Source organism: Coturnix japonica, chromosome 2, assembly GCF_054131305.1.
Source record: "Coturnix japonica strain WE chromosome 2, WE-NBRP24, whole genome shotgun sequence".
Lineage (NCBI taxonomy): Eukaryota > Metazoa > Chordata > Aves > Galliformes > Phasianidae > Coturnix > Coturnix japonica.
The window spans coordinates 105,954,771-105,980,453 of NC_140664.1; the positions used below are offsets into that span (position 1 = coordinate 105,954,771).

Here is a 25,683-nt window from a genome sequence, read left to right on the forward strand (position 1 = left end):
TTATAAGCTGTGATTATATGATTTCATATCATTTTAAAAGAGTACTGTCTACAGAATATTTTATACCCTATTCTTAATTTGCATCTTAACTAATTGCTGTAGGAGTTTCGTGCTCTTTGTGTAAGATGTATTTTCTTTTGTTTTTCTCTCCTCCTCCCTGTGTAAATACATTTATAGAAGTACATCTAGCAAAAGGTATTTGCTGTAAAAACCACCCTGTTGTGGAGCAGCAGTGAGACAATGCCCACACATCCACTTGTGTAGTCATTATCAATAATAACAGAAACTGAATTGAGTGATAGAAATATATTTGATTAAAATCAGTTGTTTGGGGAGTGTATTTATTCCAGAGCCTTCAGGCAGAGAAGAATAGCAGTTTTCTAAATGCAGTATTATGAGGGCAAGCAAATGAGTTATTACTTGTGTTACAATGCAACAGAACTGAGCAACAGCAGCCCTACAAGAGGGAGTAAGCACTCATATCCAGCCATTTATTCTGTTACATTCATCACCACAGGCTGCATGTGTACACATCAGGTCAAGGTCAGCGTTCCTTGCTCGCATGAATCACTCTTGGCACTGATGGAAACCTCTATATTGCAGCATGCACAGCATCGCTTGCTCTCACTTTGACCCACGCCACAGCTGCAGCCCACAGGTGGGGTAGAGGGCAACAGGGGCAGCTGGTGGGCAGTGAGCACTGCTCACAAGGCAGACAATTTAACTTCAGGCTGGAGGACAAAACTGTGTTCTTACCGCACAGACTATGGATCCTTTACACTTTGGCTGGTGGAGTTGCAAAGCTGAAGAGGAAGTCTCTATTTTTTCAGTTTCTGAATAGTAATATGATTTGACTGAATCTCCAAAGAATAAGTATCAAAGTTACCACACTGAGAAATCCTCGATATTTTCTCCATAAGTTTCTCCAAGTTAGGGGAACATAGATGAGATACAGGGAAACACTGATGAGATACAGGACAGAGGCTCTTCTCCTTTCCTTCCAACAGAAGAATCAGTGCAATTCCTGAATGCCAGCTCTCTGCCTTTCAAAGCATCTTCACAGACAGAGTGCCGTGCCTCGTGGGGGTGATGATGACATATAGATACGTGCGAATGAAAAATCACAAAGCGGCTGTGGAATACCTTTCCGGAGCTGTAGCACTGGCTGCAATAACTTGACACATGGGTGGATTTATTAGTAAGATTGCAAGCACGAGTTGCACGCATCACTTATACTTAAAGAACTCCGCACTGCACTGCCAGACCCTCGGGACTTAAAGAAGCGTTCTAAACTACTTTTTCTTCCCTGTAAAATTGTTAATATCTCAACACTGTGCCCGCAACTTTTGAATCGTTGCGTCTGACTGTGAGCACAGAGCACACTGCGCCCCTCGCACTGCGAGCAGCCCCTTATGGAAGGACCGTGAGTGCCTCTTCGGGGTGAGGGGGGGGCGATTCCCGACGGAATCCCCGGGATCGAGGAGGTGCGCACGGGCGGGAGGCTACCGCCTCGGCTCACATGGGTGTGTGGGAGGTGGGAATCTCAGGTTGAGTTACTCATCGTGCCGGAGTCGGGAGAGCGCGGAAGCAGTGATTTTGATGGCAGGAGGTAACGTACACGTTTTTCGGGGAAGGTGCTGTGGGAGGACTGCCGGCGAGCAGAGGGGCGGTGGGGGGGTGGGGAGTGGGTTGCGCTGAACGCCATCACTCCCCCAGCCCGGAAAGCCGCCCGGCCCCGATAGCCCTGCCGCCCCCGCCGGCTCTCCTCCTCTTTCCCCCCGCACCCCGCGGGCGGAGCGGGGCGGGGGGCGCGGGGCGGCGCTGTCCGGGGCCGCTGCCTGACGCCGGGCCAGGGGAGGCGGGACCGCTGTCCCCGCGCTGCTCCCGCCCCGCTCCGCCGGGTCCCGCGCCCCATCTCCGCCCCGCGCTGTCCCCGCAGGGCCCGGCGCTGCGCGGGGCCGCCCCGCCCGCGGCATGGCCGGCGCGCTGGGCAGAGGGTCGGCGTGCTGGCGGATGCGGAGCGGCAGGAAGGAGAAGGCTCCGGGAGGCAAGCCCCGGCAGCAGCACGGTAAGGGGCTCCGCGGGGCGGGATGGGAGCACCCGGCAGGGGACTCGCGCTGCCCGCTCGTGGCGTTCGCGGCGGGGTCCGCTGCTCCTCCTGCCCCGCCGCGGTGCGAGGGCAGCGAACGCCCCAACTCCGCGATGCGTCCCGGGCTCGGCGGGCGCTGGGGGATGAGGAACGCTGTTTCCGTGCGTTTCCACGTCTCGCTGTCATAGCGGCTTCTTTAATTGTTGCGGAGGGCTCTTTCGGGCTGCCAAGAGGCAACGAAACTGGGAAGAGTCCTAGAAATCTTTCTTGGCATGCCCGTGTTTTGTCTTAATGCTCGGGAGGCGCTGTGAAAAAGGCTTGCCCTGCCTGCGCCCGTCCTCCATCAGTTGCTCGGAGAGTAAGACGCTCATCGCCGAGTCTGAGCAGCACCGACACAGCTCTCCCGACCCTGAAAGGCTGTGCTCGCCGTGCTGGCCGTGACAGCCCATGCAGGAACTTCGTGCCCTTCGCGAAGCGCACGGTTCCATCCGGAGCGCTGCGGGGAGCGCGGAGTCCCGGCACCTGGAGGTGACACCGCCGGCTCTGAGCCGGTGAGAAGGCGAACCCCGGGGTGTGCGTGGGGGCTCCCAGCGCCGGGCACTGCTGAACTGCTCCTCTTTTAGGAAGAAAGAGTCTGAAAGTCCGAGCGGAGGTTTTGTCGGTGGGTATCACCAGAACTCTGGAGGAAATGACTGTGCAGGAGAGGAGGTGCTATCCAGCTAGGGAATAAAAATAGAGGCGTGTGGTTGTAAATCTTTATGCTGCGCTTTCTGAGTGTAGTGGGGAATCACAAAAAGAAAAGAGTTGGTGGCACCTCTGAGACCCGTTATCGTGGGTATAGCACAGAGACCAAAATGCGATGTCCTGGAGGCAACGGGAGCTCTAACATAGACCTGGGGAGAGCCAGAGCGTGCCCTGCAAACAGTGCGGTGCAGGCGTTAGGCCATATGGAAACCCTTCCTACCAGAAACTTTGCCCTTATAGCCAAGTTGCAGTGTATGGTATGCTGTCCTGATGAGAATAGCATCAAAATAGCTGTACTGTAAATTAGTTCAGTTGGGGAGATTTGTGTCGGTTCTTATCTACTGTAACAAAAAGGTGCAGAGTGCCTCAGTCTGTTGCTTTGTTTAAGTGTTTAGTAAAGTGTCATAAATTCTCATAGAAGTAATCACTGTAACACTGTGGAACACCAATTGACACTGAAGCACATGTATTTTGCATCCTAATTATTTTTGGTGAGTATTTAAGGATAATTGCTCTTTCTGCTGTGCTGTCTATTTGCAAGGTGGACCTATTTGCAAGATCATTTGCTATCTGTTAACAGCTGCAGATGTAAGGTAAAAGCAAAACTAACCCATATGTCCTTACTGCTGACTGTGTGTGTTGCAGTGAGTTCTTTTGGAGGGGTGGAGGTGGGGAAGTGAAGTATTACTTCGATATGCCTCTTAAAATTTCAAAGTTTTAGAAATGCATTATATTCCAAGAATGAACTCTAGATATTTATTTGCTTATTTATTTATTTATTTATTTATCAGGTAATAATAGACCACTTTGCACTGGAGTGGAAAATTTACTTAATGTTTAGGCTAAAGATTAGAGGAGTTAGAAGATATACCAAAAAGTAAAACAGTGGTATGTGAGCTGTAGGCAATTTTAACTGTGTCCTGTCATTCATTAATGCATGTATGCAGAATGATCAGGAAATATTCATATTTTACAACAGAACAGGGAGGCATCAGGGTTATGAAATAATTCAATTTCTAGGGAAAAAAAATTGTGTTCTTTCCTATTGTTTTTGCTGCAAAACTCATTCCAGTTGGCTGCCAACCTGCGTTGGTAAAACGTGGCATAGCTCCGTGGATCTCAATGACACTGTTATGATTGACACAAGGTGAAAACCAAGCACAACATTTCAGTGTATGTTTGGATTAAGATACATTTACTCAGTCATCACCTAGGGCTGGCTGGCTGCTTCAGGCACTGTGAACATGTGAGCAAGCCTGCCTTTGGACTGCATTTACCAGCCTTGATGTTCTTCTCACCTTTGATGAGAGTAAATATAGCAGTTGATTTATTTTGATGTGGAGCTTTTTGAGATCAAGTGTGCTTATTGAGTGCTTTACTAATTACAACTTTATCTTAGCAGTTGCAAGTAAATCAATGCTTTTTTGTAATCAAATCATAGATTTATGGCATTGTGACCTGAGACTTTTCAAAAACATGAAGTACAAACATGAAATTTTCTCTATGATCATGTGTACAGAATACCTTGTTTTACATAGTATGACACTATGGAAGATACAAAGCAATGTAAAGTAGGACTTGTCTAGACAGCAAGAGAAAATCTGTCAACACAAAAAGTTTAAGATTGTGGTAAGATGACATATGTTAATGATGTTGTAAAAAGCCTGTTTTAAAATTATTTAGCGTTGGATTGGCAATAGCCTCTTACCTATACAATCTCTCAAGAGCTTGAAACCCAAAAGGATGGATACATTCAGAATTCTACAGATCCTCTCAAAGCAGATGTTAAATAGTAGCATTGTGAATACCACAGTTTACATTAAGTAGCGTTTTTCTGTACTACTCAACAAAACTCTGATTATATATGTATATGCATACATATTGAGTGTCTCATCCCTTGAAGAGTAGGTATGGAAGGCTTGTGACTAAAAACTGTGAAAGAGAAAGGCGTCTACATTATCTGATGCCACCAAAAATAACTGCTGAGGAGCAAGCAATACTTTATATACATGTTTAAAGCTATGTGAAAGTTTTGTAGTAAACTAGTAGTTCTGCATCCTTAGTACTGAAACAATTACTATGGGAAAAGAAAAGTAAATAGTGCTGAATGTATGTATAGGACTATGTGTATACATCTGTGAGGTTTTAGACAGCAATTACTTCCTAAAATATATGTTTTTAATTGCTCACGATGTGCCAAATTGAGGGAATGGAAGTTCTCTGTGTTTCAGTCAGCACAATATAATCAATTGGTGTCATGCCAGTATGTTAGATCGTGCCCAGGTGGGCTCAATAAAAAAATGTGATCTATATTAAAACAAAGCCATCTTTTTCCCTACCTGCTTCAGCTAGTTGTTGCCTTAACCTATCTAGAGCTGTCAAAAAGCAAGACATAAACTATTGTTGCCCCTTCTGTTTGGTGTCATTTCCTTCTGAGAGTGACAGAAATGTAGTAGCCAGGTAAGAATCAGAGAATGGCTTCAGTTGGAAAGGACCTTAAAGATCAGCTAGTTTTAATCTTGCCATGGGCAGGGTTGCCACTCACAAGATCAGGCTGCCCAAGGCCACATCCAACCTGGCCTTGAGTGTCTCCAGCATATTACCGCTCCAGAGAACTAGATTTCACTATGTTGAACCAGTGAAAGATAGGAAGGATGAAGGTACAAGAGGAAGAAAGCTTCGAGTCATGCTTTTTCTGATGGACGTGCTTGGATGTATATGCATGTACTTCTGATTGTGATGGCACTGGACAGGACTAATTCTGCAATTGATAGCTGAGAAACGAGTCCTACAAGCTTTCTAATTTCAGATGGTCTTCACTTCACACATTTTCCTGAAATATTCACAACGTGCTGTCAGCTTTCTTCTTTCCTCTTTCTCTGTCTCCTGGGAAATAATGTTCTTGATTGTATTCAGGCAGTCATAACCAAATCTTCTGTTGTGCTGGAGGCGTAGTTCTTTCCACCTCACTTTTTGCCTGTGGCTTATTGTAGTATTTGTAAAAGTAAATGTCTGAAATTCATGTAGGCGTTATATGTCTGCTTAATATAACAGAAGTTCTCAAAGCAAGTAAGCCTGTTTTCTGTGCCCACATGGATAAGTTTGCAGGTAAACTTTAAATTTTAAACCATTTTTTACTAGCTTACATATTCATATGAATGTTGGCATTATTTCTGTTTGGATCTACTAACACTTAGCTGTCATAGCTGCTTCTGGAATCTTGTTACGTTAGTCAGGGAGTGTGTAAAGATTCTGCAAGATCGTGAAGCAGATCCTCCTGGAAACTATTCTGAGGCACATGGAAAACAAAGAAGTGGCTGGTGACAAGCAGGACTCCACCAAAGGCAAATTCTACCTGACAGATGTGGTGGCCTTCAACAGGGTTGCAGCACTGGAAGATAAGGGAAGAGCAAATGACATTATCCACCTGGCATTGTGCAAAGCATTTGACACTATCTCATATGGCATTTTTGTCCAACATGATATTGGTGGATAAGAAACTGGCTGGATGATTGCACTCAGAAGATCTGATGTCCAGTGCTGAGTGGTGTTGGGACTGATACTCTTTAACATCTTTGTCATGGACAAACATCTTTAACATGGACAGTAGGCTTGAGTGCATCCTGATCAATTTCTCAGATGACACAAAACTATATGGTGGGGTCAACATGCTGGAAGGAAGGAATCCCATCCAGAGTTTGTTGGAAGACTTGAGAGGTGAGTTTGTATGAACCTCAGGAATTCAACAAGGACAAGTGCAAGATTTTATATCTGTGTCAGGGCAATTCCAAACACAAATAATGTCTGGGTGGAAAATGGATTGAGAACAACCTCGAGGAAAATGACTTGAGTGTGTTGGCTGATGGGGAGAGACTTTTTACAAGGGCATGTAATGATACAACAAGGGGTAATGGCATTAAATTAAAAAGGAATAGATTTAGATTTCATACAGGAAGGAAATTCTTTACTGTGAGGGTGTGAAGCAAACCCAGAGAAGCTGTGGATCCCTGGAGATGTTCAAGGCCAGGTTGGATTGGGCTTTGGGCAACCTGATCTAGTGGGGGGTGTCCCTGCCCACAACAGGGCATTTGCAACTAGATGATCTTTAAGGCTCTTTCCAACCCAAAATATTCAATTCCATGTTTGTTTCCATTGTGTGTTTTCCTTTTCTCCAGTGCAGCTTGGTGTCCTCAGTAACTCAAGTGCCATATTTTGATACTTGAAAAATATTTTGCTTCTGCAGTGTTTTTCAAATTAGTTCACTCTGACATTATTGTATTAAAAAAAAAAAAAAGAGAGAAAGAGGCAATATTCTTCTTGGCCAGAAATGTGCGTGATAAAATCTGCAAATACCTGCTACGTGACTGTATGTACCATTTTTTCCCCTTGCTCATGGAATAATTTGTTTATAATGCTAATAAAACCTTAACATTGCAACTTGTACAATTAGAAATAAGCAACTGTAACTAAAAAACCATAGATTATTCAAAATCTGAATTTACAACAGAATGACAAACTTGCAGTCTAGAATCTAGAGGAGTACAAGTACAATTTCATGATGACTTAAATGATTGAAGTCCAATTTCTGTGCAGAAAATATAGTTAAGAACCGAAGATTTCCTCTCCATCCATAACCAGCTGTTTTTTTTTTTTTTTTTTCTTTTTTTTTTCTGAGCTCTCTTTAAAGAAGATTTGGAGAGTTTTAATCAGACAGTGGTCACAAATGACTTTACTGGGAAATACAGACTGTGCTTTAAAATGGGAAAGAAACCACTTGCGTGATAATTTGAGTCTTGTAGTTTAAATTGTGAGCTAGATGAAATGATTACTCTGACAGAACTATAGAAGCTATCTCGTTTTAGTACGCTCTGAAGTATTTCATATTTTGACTAACTCTGGCTCAGGGGCATTTTATACTCACATCTGGAAGTTTCCAGTCTTAGTTCTCAGTCTAGTGTCTCTGCCTTTGTCTTTCCATTTAGCTTTGCCATTTTATAACAATGAATCATCTTGTCCATTAACTAAAGTTGGAATGTCTGTTTATGCACTGAATTTGTTTCATTACCTCGCCATAATGATTGGAACCGTGGCAACTCCCGACTGCTTTCCCATATGTATTTGGGCTGGACTTGACCCAGTGCTGTTCTGAGCTGCAGCAGGATAAACCATCACAAAACCTGGAATATCTTTATTCTCCCAGGATTCTGTTTCTTTCTCATGAAACTCCAAGGTAGCATTTTCATATTTTGTCTCCTTATATATGAAATTGTAGTATTTCCATTCATACAAAATCATAGCAGAGCTGTAATACATGTACATGTATGGCAGATAAACCAGGAACGTGGTTATTGTGGGTTCATTCTGGTATGTTCTGGATTTGCTGATGGCCTGTAAATCTGTGGTGCTTAAAATATTGAAGATTTAAATAAAAAATGAAACAAAACTGTTGTGGCATTCTTTGAAATGTAATAATTTTGCTGGAACAGACAAGTGACATGGTGTAAATGGAGGTGTCACGCGGCAATGTGTCTGTGCCAGCAGATGCAAATTTCCATCTCTTGCCACAGGAGTGGGCTTGCAGATGGCACAGTGCTTGCTACTTCAATAGAGTACTTTGCAAATAAATGCCCTTTAATTGAAAAGGTATTAAACTGGCTATACCTTGACTCATTTAATAGCATGTAGTCTTAACACTGTGTTGTTGTTTATATTGTTCTCATTATTTCCATGAGAGAAAAAAAAAAAAAAAAAGGTTGTATTGTGAAGGATTAGTAAATACTGAAGCATCTGCTTAATAAATGAAACTTAAATAATTTGTAAAATGTATGGGTTCTATTTAATATGGTTCTTGTGATTTTGTCTTGTATGCTGGCTATGGCCAGTATGTTTTAAGAGCTGTTGATGCTGTGCTCCTAAATAGTATTGAAAAGCAGGAAAAAAAGGAAGAGAAATTAGTGAGCAAAACCTTCTCCTGAGGGCGGATTAAAGCAGAACTGTTAGTTTGTGATAATGAACCCAAGAGCCTGTGGAAAAAAGTTAGGAAAAAAAAGACTTGTTATTGTCAATAACTGCATTGAGCTTGGCTGTAGAAACTATTCCAGTATTTAGATCAATTCTTACTGCTCTGAAACTCTGAAACTAGAGCTGTCTAAACTGCTGGCATTTGTAGTGAGGGGGAGGAATGGGAAGTTGAGAACAGATTCTCCTCTCCAGAAGCTGGATTGGGAAAAGTCACATGCAGTATATTGGGTGTCTTCACCAATTTCTTCTTTTTGGCTGGTAGTTGCTGATATTTCGTGTGAGAGGTTGTAGCCGTTGCTAGTCAAGAAACGGGCATGAGAATAATTATTTGGAGGCAACTGAGAGGAGGTTCTGTGATCTGAAGCTGTATTCATAAAGATCAAGGCATCCTTGTGATGCATTCACATCAGCCAGCATCACAGAACAGATGAATCTCTGTGCTGGGCAGAATATTTCTAAGCTTCTGCATTATTTCTGAGCATAAGACATCCCAGTAATCTAGAGTTGGCTTCATTAATATATGGTTTACAGTGTTCAAGCTTGAGTTAGAGGGTACTGGAATGCAATTTTTAATCTTAATTTTCTTTTCAAGTTAGAGGGTATGCATTTTTGGCCTCCTAGCTATTTTGCATTTCAAGAAACACTTAGAAAATCCATTTTAGAGCTGGATGAAAGTGATCTTTAGAACACAATAAATGCTTTAGGGAAACACGGTCTTTCCCTTTTTCAGTCTGGATGACGTTGGAGTTCTGTAGGCTCTCTATGCCACACTGCTCCCAGGTATTGATTTCAGTTAACGCTAAAGTAGCCCGAGGGGCTGGTCATTTGTTTATGGTAATGGTACAGCTGGGTGTAGCCTCAATTACCCCAGACCTTTGGCTTACCAAGATAAGTTCAAACAAAGCAAAAAAGAACTTACTGCTTTTATTAATTGTGCAATAGGAATCTGATTATTGTTCACTGAGATATAGTGACTGTATGATCATAATACGAGCATGTTTGGGTTTTTATTATGTATAGTTTTTGCGTTTTTTTTTCTAGTCTCTAGACTGAGATTAGTACCACTTCAGTCACTTTACTTTTTTTCTTTTCTTATTTTACAAATATGAAGGCAGGAAAAGGACCCTGTAGAAACATGGTGACCACAGTGAGTTTCTGATCTTTGAATGACTTGAGTTTGTGGGATGTGGCCACTTGCTGTGTGCACATAGCAGGTGGTGACCTTGCTTCCTGGATTTTTTTGTTTTGGAGATTGTTCTCGGGGCTGACACAGACAGATCATCTTAACAGAAGTGGTGATTAAATGACACTGAGAAATTTGCAGAGTTCTTAATAACTCTCAGCAATTCTTCTGTTGCAGGAAGGGATAAATCTGAAGGTGAACTCTGGAGTACAGACAGCTGTTTTGCTGTATCTTACTCCTGTAGCACCACAGAGTTGATTTGGTGGTAGATGTATGCTTTTAGTCATCGTGTGAAAAGAGGAATGTTGCAAAATGCTGTACTTTTACTCTTTTTTTTTTTTTTTTTTTAAATCAGGTTAAAATTATTTGCATCCATTCTACTCCGATTCTATTCCGGGTATCTCGTGGAAACTGAAGAATGCATAGGGTAATTTAAGAAGGGGGTACACTATTGAAGTTGTAAAGTTTCAGGGTCAACTGTGGCATCAGAACAAGCTGCTCAGGGCCTTCTCCAGTCTTGAAAACATTCAAGGAAGAAGAATTTACAGACTCTGACAATGGCTGTTGCTTTTTTCACAAGCCTCAATTCAAAATCAAGCCTGGAAACTGTAGAAGAGGGAGCTCTACATGATAGCTGTGACTTTGTAGAAATTGGGCCAAGTGGAAGTGTTGCTAAAATGATACTACAGATGATCTGAAGCATAATTTGTAAAACATGATATAAACTGGATTGTTCTAGTTTGCTTCAGAAAGGATGGAAAACAATGAATTTGCTTATATGCATGGCTTTCTGCATGAGAACAACAGCAGCTATTCTTAAGCTTGCTGTCCCATGCTAGAGTACATCTAGAAACACACTAACTTTCTGATAAATACAGAGGAGTGTGCCAGTTATCTGGCCTTGACACACTCCGTTGCATAAATAAGAATTGCAGGTAAAATTTTGTTACAAGAAAGGTCTTGACAGCTTGAGTAATTGAAGTGTCACTGTGCAGTTACAGCGCAGAAGTCCTTTGTCATTAAGGAAAGAGCCTGAAACTTAATACTCTGCTATGTTGTTTTTGTGGTTGCTTTGTTTTGTATTGTTTTGTTTTTGACAGGAACAAGGGTTTCAGTTTCTAGACTGCTCAGTTTTTCTTCATCTCTTCCTTAAATATGTTGGAAGATTGCTCCTGAATGCATCTGGTTTGATTTAGATCTCTAGGCTCAATATTCATTTTTATCTTCTCTTCTAGGCTAAGATCCCCAGTCTCTGGTTTGTGCAGCTTTCTTCAGCAATGTTAAAGGAAAAGAACTAGTGTTGTATCTAATTAAGCGTTGCCTGACTGCATTCCTTCACCATGTTCTGTAACCAATGCCATTTCTTGGGTTCTGTTGGTAGAAATCCTGAATAGGTCTTGGCCCTATGCTTGCTGAGTGTTTACCCACAAATCTGTGGAAGTTCAGTATATTCCTGTGAATCATCAACCTGCTGGCCCAAATCAGATTATAAATAAATGAATAAATAATTCATGAATCTAACATCCTGTATTACAGTGTTCTAACTGCACTTATTGAACTCTCAAGCCAAGATTGAGGAAGATGCAGCCTTACAGAAACCCTGGAGCTACCAGCCCAGTGCCCACTGAGCACCTCTGTAAATATCAGGAACCTTTCACAGGCTTTTTGGAGCCTGATTCTGGTTTCTTTTATGAAGAGTCTAGGTACATGATGGTTCACAGAGTGGACCACCAATGACCACCCGTCCCTGGAGGCATTCAAGGTCAGGCTGGACAAGGCTGTAAGCAACCCCATCCAGCTGTAGGTGTCCCTGTACAATGCAGAGGAGTTTCCCTTTTGACTCAAACAATTCTATGATTCTGTTGGATTTAAGTTGCTAGTACTCTCCCCAGTTTCAGGGTGCCTGCACAGATGCTCCATGTGTTGATTTGTGTGCTGTATTTGGTGGGTTTTTCTGTCCCTATGTCTGACTTGATGAGTCTGCTTAAAGAATTACAGCTCCACTTTATCCTAATGTCCTGCTATCTTCTTTCACCAGACAGTGAATTTCGGTTCCCAATGGCACTGTCATGAAACGGAGTCTGCTTGTAATGATGATGATTTTGTGGGAATGTGTTTTCTTGGAATAGAAAGTATTATTTTTTTCTTTCCACTGAAACATTTTCTATTTTCTGGTGTTAACAGCCATTGTCTTGCTTGTTTAAATAACTGAATTTATAAGGATAACATAACTAATTAGTTATCACTCCTGTAGCTGTGTATAGGTTATGTTTGGCCATGGACACTCACAAAGCACTTACGTTGAAAGATTGTTTAGAGAATAACTTTCTGTGCTTAATAAAATGATATGATTGAGTTCTAAGGCCATTAAAGTCTCATTATTTTTTTTTCTTGCTTGCATTAATGTTTTTATTCGGCACCTGATTTTAACATTATCCTACTGCTCTTTGTGTATTTTTGTTTTTAACATGGAGTTTAAGTACATGTTACAGTTCAGTAGTTCAGCACAGTTTTGACTCAGAAACCTTCATGGCTTTCCTTGGACCTTGACATTCAATTAACTTGGAATCACATCTTGACCTTCACTAAACTGTGTTCCAGGAAAAAAAAATAATCAAATGTGGTGGGTATATGTTCCTTTCTAGTTTCTAATTTGTCATCTGCTCTAATGTTCTTCACACATGGATGTTAAGAGTACAAGGAGTTACAGCCTACATGCTTCCAGTAGTGCTTCAGGTATCAATGTTAGGGGGAAGGTTTGGAAATAAATTCATTTAATATCAATCATTTATGTTTTTCCTAATATAGGGCAAAATTAAGGATTGTTTCTGCCACCAACGTTGTGAAGATTTGTTAGTGTCTGCCTCAGTGGTACAAATGGCAAGACAGATTTCCCCTGTTCCTAATATATAACACATTTCTTGAGATTAGCACCTGCACTTGAACAGTTGTATTTTTAAGCGTGTGTATGTTAGAGAAGATGTATATGAAACTAATCCTTGTAGCAGAAGGAATTAGGATGAACTAATAGCTTTTTCAGGAATCTGTGTTCTCTAGTCATAACTCATTCCAAGTCTGGAGTCTGGCATAGAGAAACATACTGCATGCAGGACGATGTTAAGTACTTTTGTGGTCAGAGCATAGCGACTGTCTATGCTACCACAGTTTGTTGTTTGTATGTTTCTGCTGCAGAAGAAGATAGCAATTGCAGCAGGCAGTACTGAAGAGTACAGTTAGGACTCTGCTGCCATCTGTGCTAGCACTGTCTGTTCATGCTATATGCTTGTTTCCATATGTATACTTAAACACTTTAAAGCTGTTATATTAACATATCTGAAACAGTTGTGATAATGAAAGTCAATAAGAAACTGTCATTTACAAAGTTAACATGCTTGCTTTCAATGTATGTGCTATTGGGTTTTTCTTGATATCTCCTACTACTTTAAACAGATTTAGCGAGATGCCACTCTTCATTCCAATTTGTAACTTATCCCTTTTGGCTTTGTACATCATAATCACCTCCACAGCAACCACTGTGATGCCATAAACAGAGGGTTTGACTTCAGGTGAAGAATTTAGGCCATAAAAGCAGAAATACTCATAAAAGAAAAGGTGGGAGGATGGGAAGGATGTGGAAAGTGATTATTCTGACTTTTCATGTGGTGATTTTCCTTAAAAAAAAAAAAATAAAAATACATATATATATATATATATGTATGTATGTATGTATATCTTTAGTGATAGCTGAAAGAAAAGAAATTATTTGAAAATGTCAGTGAACTCCATTTTAGACAGTATAATTGGAAAAAAATGTATAAGCAGTAGAGTTTTATTCTGCATATAATTTCTTCTCTCTTTTCCATTCATTAAAAAAAAAAAAAAAAAAAAAAGAAAAATCATCACTTTAGTAAATCCACAGTGGGAGGATAGTCTTGCTGCTGTACTTTTCCTAGGGTGCAGCAAAAGAAATTGCATTTGCAGTTCATGGAGAATGAAATTAAACTTGCTTGGTCCCAGCGATCCACTACCCCTACATGTTTCTGGGAGAGACTCATTTGCACACTATCAGAAGCAGTGCCCTGAATGCGCTTGCTCCTTCTCCTGTGCATAAAAGAACATCTACAGATTTGGGCCCATGTAACTCCCAAACTAGCATTAGGTACTACAAGGAGTGCCTGTGCGTGTCCATCACTTCTCTAAAGTGTCTCTTGTGGGAGGGGAGACTTAGAACGCATCACTTTGTTTGCTTGTAGAGGTTGAGATGACTTGTTGCTCTGTGATGTATTTGTACGTGTTTAGAAAGGTTTCAGAGCATCAGGCGATTGAAGGACACCCATTTCTAGCTTGTATCACTTTGTGTTCAAATCATATCTGCATGATAAATAATAAAGTTGGCAAAAAGTATCTGGTGAAATAAATCACACTGTGGCAGCTGAAAAAGAGCAGATACCATTTGTTTGTTTAGTTAAGTGATGGTAGAAAAGACATCTTTGGTGGAAAAAGAAAAAAGTAGGCAAAGAAAAAAAGCAGACATAACACTTTTCTCTTAAGCAGTGAGATCTCGTTCTTTAACTCTTTGGTCATCTATCTGATAGAGATTATGTATACAAGCATCCATTTCCAGGGTTTCTTGCTGCTCGTAGAGCTGGCATGGTTACTTCTTCCTTTTTGGGCTGTGGCTCCTCTACAAGCATGTAGATAAGTGCTAAATTGACTGTAGTGTTCGTGCCACGTCTTAAGTATATAACAGAACATGCAGCAACAATTACTTCCTTTTCTTCTGGAATAAAATTGAATGCCTAAATTGCACATGAAGAAAAAATCTCCAATATGAACAGGAAAAAAAAACAAGGATCAGCAAGGATCTCAGTTTAATATAATGCTGATCTTGTGCTCTGCAGATCTTGTTAACATGAGGAGACACCCACTATATATGAAAAGGTTAGCACTTGCTGTTCAACAATTCCAGCAGCTTTCATTTGCATTTCAAAGCCAGAGTGAGAATGAGAACTCTCATATCTGTAATTCCAACAGTCTGTCAATCTGGCTGTTTCTGTAAAACTGACACAGTTTGGGCAGTTCTCATCAATTTCATTTGTTGCATATACTCAGATGAGCTTTTAATCTCCTGCCTGCTGATCCCTGGTTTATAATCAGATTTGACAGAGATAGGATGGCTGTAATTATCTTGATGCGAAAGTCAAGATAGAACTGTCATTTCTTTCCTTATTCCTCTGGTGAGGTAAAATTTTATTTGAAAACTGTGAATAACTAAAGCTTAATACTGCCTCATTTCAGACTGTTTCAGGTGCGTCTGTAACAAGTAAGGCTATTTTATTTTGTTTCTTTCTTTTTCTGGAGAAGGCAAGAACTTTTGCAGGAACCTTCCTTGCTTATTTGTTGACCTACTTCTCAGTGTTTTGGAAAACAATTTTATGTCAACTTGATTAATTATTTTCTTTTCCCAAAGGCTGATAACATCCTGATTTCAAGGAAGACCTTGAATAATAGATATCTTGGTGTGAATCCTTGTTCTGATTCCTGAATAAGGCCATTTCTCAGTGACTATAATGCTGTCAATTAAAAATGTAGAGTTTAATGAATGAAAATATGTGTAGTAGCTATGTTTATCAGAAGTCTATTCATCATTTTTTTCCCCCTCTGTTTTGTATACATGATATTTTAGCTGTGTAACTTCTAAAACACTTTTGCTTTCCAACAAGATGGAAATATCTTTATTCGCTTTTAAGGCATCCTCTGGATAATTTTAAGACTCAAAAATTGTGCTACAAATTGATATATCTCAAATATTCAAGATACAGAAGGCTATGGACATGCACAAACTTAAGTGCCTTGGTTGTGTTAAGTTAATCTGAGACTAAGTAATTAAACAGTTATATTCAAATGGTAAAATATTATCATTCCTTTTCTATTTAATGATTTTTATTTTATTTATTTATGTATTTATTTTTGTGTGTGTGACTCTTGAAAACATTTGTGTTGGAAATGTTGAGGTAGCTGAGGAAAGGTAGCATTTGACCAAATGTGCATGCATACATTTTGACAGTTTGCAGAACTGCTCATCAGTATGAGTCATGTTTAAACAATTTAACTTTACAAACGTTGAATATTTTTTAATTACAAAATATGAAATAGTATAGCATCAGTAAGGATAGCTATAGCAAATAATGTGATTAAGAGGGAGACGAAATGGTAGAGGGAGGTTTGATTTCCAAATAAGTAAAGTTTTACTTCATGGTAAAGGGCATTCTGTAGCTGAGTCTGCATGAAATTGAGCACAGTGAATTTAAAAGGAGATAAGAAGAAGGTGAAAGAAAGCAAAGGAAGGAGAGTCAACAATAACCATCAATTCAGTTCAACATCTGAAAGAATGTCCTAATGACAGATGGAGTAAAGCAGTAGAGAGACGCTGTTTTAATTTTCCCTTGATTGAAACCAAGAAACAAATGAGAATCCTGAATGGAAAGTCTTCCAGTACCTATGATCTGCTATGGAAAATTTAAATAGAAACATGATTATCCAAGCAGGGATACGATTGATTTGTGAGATATGTAATTCATACTTGTTACAAGTTTCTGTATGGAATTTATCTAATTTATATTTATTTGGAGGAAAACAGAGCAGCTTTCCAAGTTAAAGATCAAATAATTACTTGAGTTATTAAAATAACAACATGATCTATTTCTTATAGAAGGATCTATTAAGTGACATAAATTTTTAGATCTGCAGACAATTAACACAAATCTAGTAATGAATGAACCGGGAGTCCTTTCTCTCATCAAAGATAATGGCAAAAGGATACAGCAACTGATCTTTCTGGGCTGAAAGGTGAAAGCTTTTCCTTCCTTTCCCTTTCCTCTTTCTTTTCAATGCATGTGACTATGAATACAAGAATATGATTCTAGCATAAAGTTTGCTAAGCAGGCATAAGAACTTTTTGGAGCTAGCTCGGTGTTTGGGATGTGTCAGAAGAAATTGGAACAGGCACTAAGAGAGCTCTTCTGTCTTGAATTGTTGCTGATCACGTTCATGTTTCAAAGAAAGGGAAACCCAGTGAAGAGGCACTAAAGCACTGTGATATCTGACTGCAGTAACTCTTTGGGGAATGCCAGACAGGGCATGTGTCTAAACCAAAGGAAAAAAGATAAGGTAGCATTTGTGGTAGTGAAATGATGGTGCAGTATAGCCATGGTTAGGAAACCAAGGAAAGATCAAACTTTGATCTTTCTTTGAGGGAGTTAGTGGTTCTAGTAGTCTGTGGAAACAGAACTTTGTTAGCTACACTGTGATACTTCAGGTGATTCTCTGAAATAGACACTGTTGTGAAAATTACACTGTGGTGTCTGTTAGCGCCCTGTGTCTCAAAAGTTTACACTGTGAAACTGGTAACAGGTCTACCTACATTACCAATGACCAGTGTTTAAAATATCAGTTCCTAAAGTAACAGTGCAGCTATTCACATTACTTGAAAGCTGGATGGTAGCACAGCATGGGAACTGGCAGTTGGTTAGAGGAACTGATTTCTTTTCTGCCTGCCTTAGCCTTTTTCAGTTCATGCGACTGCTATACAATTCACCACACATGGAAGTAATCAAGTGGAACAAAGATAATCAGCTGCAAGCAGTCAGTCACATGCCAGCCCTGACAGCAGCTTCTGCACTTTGCAGGCATTTAAGGTACCTGTGCCTCTGGGACAGCAGTGGAGAAGGATGAAGTGGTCAACAGCTGTGAGGAGAGGGAGATGTTACTAAACCTTCTTGATTCTCATGTATGGGCTTTCTAGTACCACATTTTTAACCTATCCTCTTCTTCAATGTGTTAATGTCTGTCACTCCTGTGGTATGTGTTATTTGCCTTTCTTAACCATATGAGTTTCATCTGTTTTTTTTTTTTTATAAGCAAAATCACCCCTTCTCTCTCCCACCCCCCAAAGAAAATGACCAATTATACAATTATCTCCCATTGTTACTCCTCATTCCAATCTTTCATAGTTATGTCCTCACTCTTAGTTCTGCTTTTCCTGGTTTCAAGCCAGAGTTTCCTTCTATAGTCAGCCCAAGGTTCCTTAAAACTGTACTTTTCATGTGTGCTGTGTTTTTTGTGTTTTTTTTTTTGTTTGTTTTTATGTATACCTCTGTCTGCAGAGATATTAACATCCAGTTATCTCCAAATTCATGGGCAAACTATAGATTTTCATGGCATTATTCTCTCCAAAGGCTTTAGTCCTGTTTCAGTAACAAAAATAACATCTGAGACAGACATTGACCAGTGTAAAGCATAAATGCTATCAAATTGTGGCAGAGTTATAAGCAATTGAAAATGGGGTCTTCCTGTAAAGGCCTTTCAGTATGTCTGATGGGGTGAATGGGCATCTATGGTCTCCAGGCAACACAAACTTAGAATTTGTTGCCTGTTCTATGTCAGAGTTTATTTAAGGTCCAGGCTATGAAGACTTGCCTATGAAGAGTTTGAAAGCTATGTGAATTTGTTGGATCAGGTTGCATTCACTATACAAGTTTGCTTTATTTGCATTTACAAAGCAGAGTGAAGTTTGCTAATGATGATCAAAGCAATAGCCTGGGTTAGGATAGCTTACAAAGTTTGGAACAGGTGGAAACAAAACTGAAAATATACATGGTGAGCCTGGCCAGCACTATGATAACTCTGGCTGGTATTTGTTATTTCTCAGAAGGCTTGAATGGAGAACTGATGAAACTGCAGAAAAAGATACTCTTAGGAAGTTAAGTGTCCTATTTTTCTGCTAGTCTGTGAGGGCATTGGAGAGGGAGTGGGGATGAATGATTGGGAAGCAAATACAGGACAGGAAGCAACTAGAAGGTCAATTCACTTGTGCTGCTTCAGATATAATGCACTGTGTGAATAACGACTCCTGGACCAATAGGCTGTGTTTATATTTTGTTTTTTCCTTTCCCAGACTTTTTTTTGCAAGTAACTGTGTTTTGAAGACATGCCTCAAGGTAACCTACTGATGTTCTGTGGAGTTGAGTCTGCGACCCTGCTACCTATTCTTTTTGTCAAGAACATGTCAGTTACTGTACAAGCACAGTGTCAGCAAAGGCTTTGTGATCATCCATATGCAAGTTATATGAGATAGTAATGTCATACAGGTACCATTTGGGAGGATGAAGACCTTCACAATTTATTGACGTTTTTATTGAGATTTTATTGAAACTATGGTTTTGTGTCTTTAAAAGGTTCCATGTAACATTGCCACTATGGAGAAAATTCTTAAATAATTGCTGAGAATATGAGGCATCTCTGAAAAGAGGGAAGGAGGGCAGATGGATGGGGCTTGAGCTCTGGAGTAAAAATCAGCAGAAAGCCAAGAAAGAAGGCTGGCAGAGAAAACTACCTGGAAAAAGAAAGATCATGAAGGAATGCCAGCTGAACAAACACAGAAATAAACACCTCTTTAGGAGAGGGCTCTCTTGATACTGAAAGTCCCCAGAAAACCCAGCACTTTGCTCTGAGATGAGGTCAGGAGGCCAGTTAGAGACCACAGAATGCTCACAGATGTCCTGCAGCATTTTACCAGATAGGAAATGGAGGACGGTTTCTGTCCATTAACTTCATGTTTTATTAACCTATTTACACTATACGAGTAGTTACAACTTCAGCTGTAGTGTGGTTTTAAATTTTCTTGTTTACATACAATTAAATTTTTTTTTAATGTGAAAAAGTTCTCTCTGACATCCAGCTTCCTCCTAACAACATCCATTCCTAATAACTTCCTTATACAAAGACAAAATATCCATCTTCTTACTTACAGGAAGGAATCATTTTTCTATCCTCTAGCTTCCAACAGGGAACATATGATGCAATGTTGACCCAGATTCACCTGCCATCTGGACATCCCTCCACAAACACCCTTTTTGGTTGTTTGTAGCATCCATAAACTAAATTCAACCCCTTGCCTCCAATCCTTGAATTAAAAGTGATTTCAGATATAATTGTACATATGATAACTAAAATGCAGGAGGCATGAATTACAGAAACAGCTCTTGCTCATAACATCCAGTCCTGTCACTCCCAGTTTCCTTTTAGTTTTACAGGTTACTGGTTAGTTCTCTTTCATTGGAGCAATTTGAATTTTCAGAGACTGGCCTAAATGAGCCCGACAGTGTTCTCTGTTTCTGCATGTTAGTGTGTGGTATTTAGCTAGGCTGTGATGTGCGGAAGACCAGGATTTCCTTTCTCTTGGCTCAAGTTTACAGAACAGGCTAATGAATACTCTTAGTGTTTAAACATAACTGGAAAACTTAAGCAGGTGGCTGTTGCCTCTGTGAGATCAGCTATGGGAATGGACTCATCAAAACATCATCATTTAGCAGCATCAGTAGGAAAGGAATACCACAAAGTTAAGAAACAGATCTCATGTTGATGGACTGTTAGTGAAAATTATTTCAAATGAAGACGTTTTCTCTAGGAGTCTTTAGTTGTGTTCCCAATGATGGTAACAGATTTAGAATGTTAATTTGACCAGTGGACTCCTTCCTGCTGATCAACCTCTAAGCATTGTCAATGGATGAAGTTGCTCTTGGAAAATTTTGGAAGATAAAATTATGATTCTTAACTCCCAAGGACTTCCTTGTTTTCATAAATGTGCACAAACAGCACAGTTTCAGTAGCAGGGGGCTGCAGCACCGCAGAAACAGCAGAAACCACCCACCTCTCTGAGCATTTCCATCAGCCACAGCGGCCCAGCTACCAAGGAGTGTGACAATTTTTTATTGATAAATATGAAGCATCTATGAGCTAGAATTAGGTCATTGAACAGAAAGCAAGAAACAACAGATTCACTTCATTTCTTGAAACTTGATTTGAACCTTAAGGTAAATCTTCCAACTTTAGCAATTACCAGAGCTTTTCAGGCTCATAAGGTAGGAATTTCTGTATTTTACTTTGCTATTCTAAATGACATGATTCATGTGTTTCTGACACAGAGGAAAACATATTTAATATGTGAGAACATCTGAAATGAAGTAAAGATTCTGTGATTTGCGCCTGAAGTCATTAAAATGTCTGTACTTCCTGAGTAGGGCAACAATATGTATCTAATTCTGGTCCATCTGGGGAAATGTATTTTGATGAACTTTCTGTCAGTGCTGTTTAGCTCAAAATTATATAAAAGAATAACCTAACTGGGTGTTGCTGCTTTTTGTTTGAATGTACTCATGCCATTAAATATATACTGCTGTAATTACACCAGTTGCGCTCTGTACAGGTGCTGAAACAAAGAGGCTAAAACCTATTATTTTCCTATTTAGTATGAAGCTCTAAGTCAACCTGACATTTTAGCTTGTTGCAGGTAAAACGATCTGGACTAGAACATCTTAGCTGAATTTAATTTTTAATCAACCAGCAGACACTTCTGATCATGGATTTGGGTGTTGATGAGAAAACCAAGTCAACACCTTTTCTAGCCTCAAATTAAGCCTTCTATGTGGGCTGGGCCGCTGTGGCTGATGGAAATGCTCAGAGAGGTGGGTGGTTTCTGCTGTTTCTGCGGTGCTGCAGCCCCCTGCTACTGAAACTGTGCCGTTTGTGCCCACTGTGCAGCTATTTTGATGTTTTCCACTGCAAAACCAGTACACAGACAGGCTAGAGTCTGCAGTACTGAATTTTGGCTTGTCTCTCTTGTGTATGTGTGGCCTACAATAATCACACGGTGTCTGTAATCTGAGATTTAAGCAAGGGTGCATTCATCGGAGTTTTCTGTTATAGAAATTGTCCAGGGTATATTTTATTCAAAATGAGCCAGCAGCTTTATATAAGCTCAAATAAAGTCTTTTTTCAAGGTTCACTGAAAATCAATAGATCAATTTTATTTATTTATTTACTTATATTTGTAAAGACTTCTGTGTTTCTATATAAAATAATGTTGAGAATCAAGGAGAAAAGGAGAGGCTCTTCCATGCTGAAATTTATGATTAGGACAAAGGTAATTTTGGTAGAATGTTTTGTCACTTCTTGGAAAATGAGGTTTCATTAAAATCAGCATTCAGCTGAGAATATCAGAGCTGTCAATCACATTAATAGATCATTAGGCATGAAAATATGAGTAAGATACTTAGAGACGTGGTTTAGTGGGCAATATTGGTGGTAGGTGAACAGTTGGACTGGATGATCCTGGAGGTCTTTCCCAACCTTAATGGTTCTATTATTCTATGAAACATTGCAGGTGTGTGGCCTGCATGTCTGTAGCTTCTGTGCAGTAAACATCATCCTGTTTGATTTGAGAATATAAAAATGTTTTATCTAGTTTGAAAAGTGGAAGCAATTAATCTCTGCTTTAAGGTCCCTGGGGATGGGTGGGTTTTCTGACTTCATTCTGTACTTAGTAAAAGCTTGGCTATTCTATATTTTTCTGCTTTGTAACTCATCTGTACTGTTGTTTAGTTGGTTTTGAGTATGATGTGTGTGAGACTTTGGGCACAGCATTATGGTGAATTCATGACTTGCCTTGATGAGGTAAGGAGTTTAGCTGTATGTTTTTACCTTAAGAGTTTCTCACCAATGGAACAATACGATCATCTTCATGAAAATAACTATACCTGCCAAAACACTTGTATTTCTAGTATCTGTTATTAAAGTAGGAAAGTAGGAAAGCATATTATCCAGGGTGATATTTTTTAAAAAAAGAAACATATTTCATATCAATATTGTTTTCTACATTATTTAAATAGAAGAACATTCTAGAACTAAGGTATACCAGAAATCTAACTGATAGAATACATGGTGTAATGTACAATAATTCTTTTCATTTTTTTTACTATTTTTAAAAAATAGATTATTCCTTTCCTCATTTTTCTCTCTTTTAGTTCCATTAGTTTTAGGTCAGTATTCCATTCCCCAATTTCTACAAACTCACCCTAAGATGAAAACCTTTTTTTGGACAAACAATTGTGGTATGTTTTGCATCTGCTGTTATACGTGAACTCTTGCAATAGACTTATTGTTTTTTGTCAATTCTACACATGCAAATTTCAGAATATAATGTGCTTTATCTAGCATGAGTGCTTTTGCTGTGGGAGAGATCAAATAGAGTTTGTAGTCTGCACCAGAATAAGCTTGCATGGGAGTTTATTAATGGACATAATAACTGAGAAGGGGAAGATTATATTGTTGTTGCTTGTTTTTTAAACAAAGAAAGAAGCAAAAAAAAAAAAATCACAAAAATCTTTGCTTTCATAGTTATGGTCATCAAGAGAAACTGAAAAAAAAAAAAAAAGGGACCTTTGAAAGCAAATGTAGGAGCTTAAAGTGAAATTCAATTAGATACTAACTGCCATGGAGATGTTGTTACAGCAGATTATCATTTTTCCTGTGAAACATGACTTTATAACTCTCAACTGTTCTCTAGGTAATAAGTATTGGGAAATACGAGTTCCTGATTCTTTTCCTTCCAAAAACATATTCTTTTGTACAGACACTTGGCTGTTTTGGAGCTGACCTAATTATATTAACCAATTATTTTCAGGTTCTTACTTAGCTTGATGTTTTTTCAAGTCTGATAGAGGCTCTGAGTGTCAAAGAGCTTTAGTTTACCCAAGTATATCTGTATCTGCTGACTTAAGAAAAGATAGTATCTCTACAAATGCTGCTTCAGCTCTTCTTGGCATACTCTTATGGCTTGTCCTTGTCTCAGCTGTTCAATAGTTGGAGATTGTAAAGGTTTCTGAAGGTTGTAAAGACAAATAAGTTACAGAGAGGACGTTTCACCCAGCCTTTTGGCAGTTTTGGGTCAAGTCAACCATGTAAGCTTCGTCTGTAGTGGAAGGGAAATGTGCACAAGTGAAAAATAATGATGATCTTATTCTGTTGTAGGCAAATTTAAAGACAATAAGGGAAGAAAGAACATGCTTTAAGCCTGCTAAAATCCATATAATTTCTTTTCCTGCTTTTCCTTTGAAAAATGTCTGATTCTGAAGCACTATTCTGGGATGCAGTTGGGGAATGATGGCTTGCAAAAAAAACCACAAAAACAAAAAACAACCCCAAAACACTGGGGCAAAGCTCACTGATTTCAGTGATGCTGTTCAGGTGAGTAAATTTAAGCATAGAAAACAGGTGTTGAGAAAACGACTTATTGTCAAGGATTCAGGATTAGGACTCTGATGTTTGACAACTTGCATTCAAAATAAAATGCCTCTGAAGTATCAGTTTTACTGAATTAGCTGCACTTTCTGGATGACTAAATATTCCATTACTGTGGGCTTCACATAGCAATATTGTTTGCTGTGTGTGGCTGACATATTTGGAGTGAAAAATGGTCCCCTTCACCTCTCATTATTAATCTTTTGAGGCTTTTGTATGTTTTCCAATGCTGAATTACATTTTAATGTCTGCTGTGGAGTAGTGGAGTGTTTTAACTAATCTCTTAGTGGTATGACATTTAAACATGACAGACCTCTTTTTTTTTCCTTGTCTCTTCTGGTTATTTTTTTTTAATATATATATATATATATATATATATATATATGTTTTTTAGCTTTTGTCTGTAACATTAAAATGAAGTTCAAAGAACTTTTATGCATGTTGTAATATTGACAGATTTCTATGGAAGTTGGTAGACATTTTAAAAAATAGCAATATTTGAGGATACCTCCTATTTCTAAACTCAAATAAGTGCACTGTTTAGACAGGTTACAAAGCGAGATCTCTCTGTGTGTGATGATTTTACCTGGGGCCTCATGAACACACATGCGTGGATCAAAATTGGGATAAATTAATTTTAAAAGAGGAAGAAAATATATAGATGTATTACATTAACATATTTATTAAAATTTGCTGAACTTTTATACTATATCTTAACATGCTCCTGTGAGATGCTATGCATTTAAGTTGTGCTTTATTTTGAAAAAAGATAAAGTGCTTTTTTTTCTGGTTGTGTTTGAAATGTGTGTTCTTGAAATAACAAAGCTAAAAGTAAAGATGTGGTAGGAAGACAGTATCACAGAATGAGAGAGGGACAATCAATAAATCAAAATATGCATAGTACTGTTGTCTCCCGTGAAAATCGTTTTGAATACTGGAAAAGCAAATATAAAAATTATTTCAGAGGTCTTTTTGAATTTTCTGCTTCATAAGGTTGGCCTAGTAGATTTTATTTTTTTGTTTTATAAACATAATGACTAAAATGTCTAAGTACCTTTTCTATTAAATGTGTGCATTTTACATTACAGTCTCACCCTCGTGTAAATAATAAATTAATTCTGTATATTCTTTAGAGAGCACATCATAGCATAGTAATCCAAAGAAAAACAGTAACCATACTGGACGTCTGTGGGATTACTGTCTCACTTGAAAGTAGTAGGACCAGACTTTATTTATACGTCACTGTAAGTGGGTACTAAAAAACTTTTAATGCCATGAAATTGTGCATAGTTCATATTGTGTGTGTTCAAGAATAAAAATGATTTTGGAAATCCATTTAGAGATTCAAGATATTTCTTGTTATAAGTTATTGTACTTGTAAGCTTACATCCCTAATATTGCAAGTACATCCAAAAAGTAGTTATCAGAGTTGGTAGGGATTATAACTGTTTTAAATGAGTTAGAAATTCTAAGAGTGCTGTAAAAAATTTTATACCTTTACTAAAAA

General features: G+C 39.0%; 1 protein-coding gene across 2 annotated transcripts in view; it reads left to right on the forward strand.

The window, feature by feature from the left end:
• Nucleotides 1–1,753: 1,753 nt before the first annotated feature.
• Nucleotides 1,754–25,683, forward strand: part of ZNF385D (zinc finger protein 385D) — a 361,757-nt gene continuing 337,827 nt past the window's right edge. The window contains exon 1 of one of the 2 annotated variants that reach the window (XM_015853987.3): nucleotides 1,754–2,068. In XM_015853987.3, the coding sequence (XP_015709473.2) occupies nucleotides 1,975–2,068 (94 nt within the window). In that variant the 5' untranslated portion in view covers nucleotides 1,754–1,974. The remainder of the gene's footprint in view (nucleotides 2,069–25,683) is intronic. The other variant, XM_085538403.1, reaches the window with a different exon arrangement.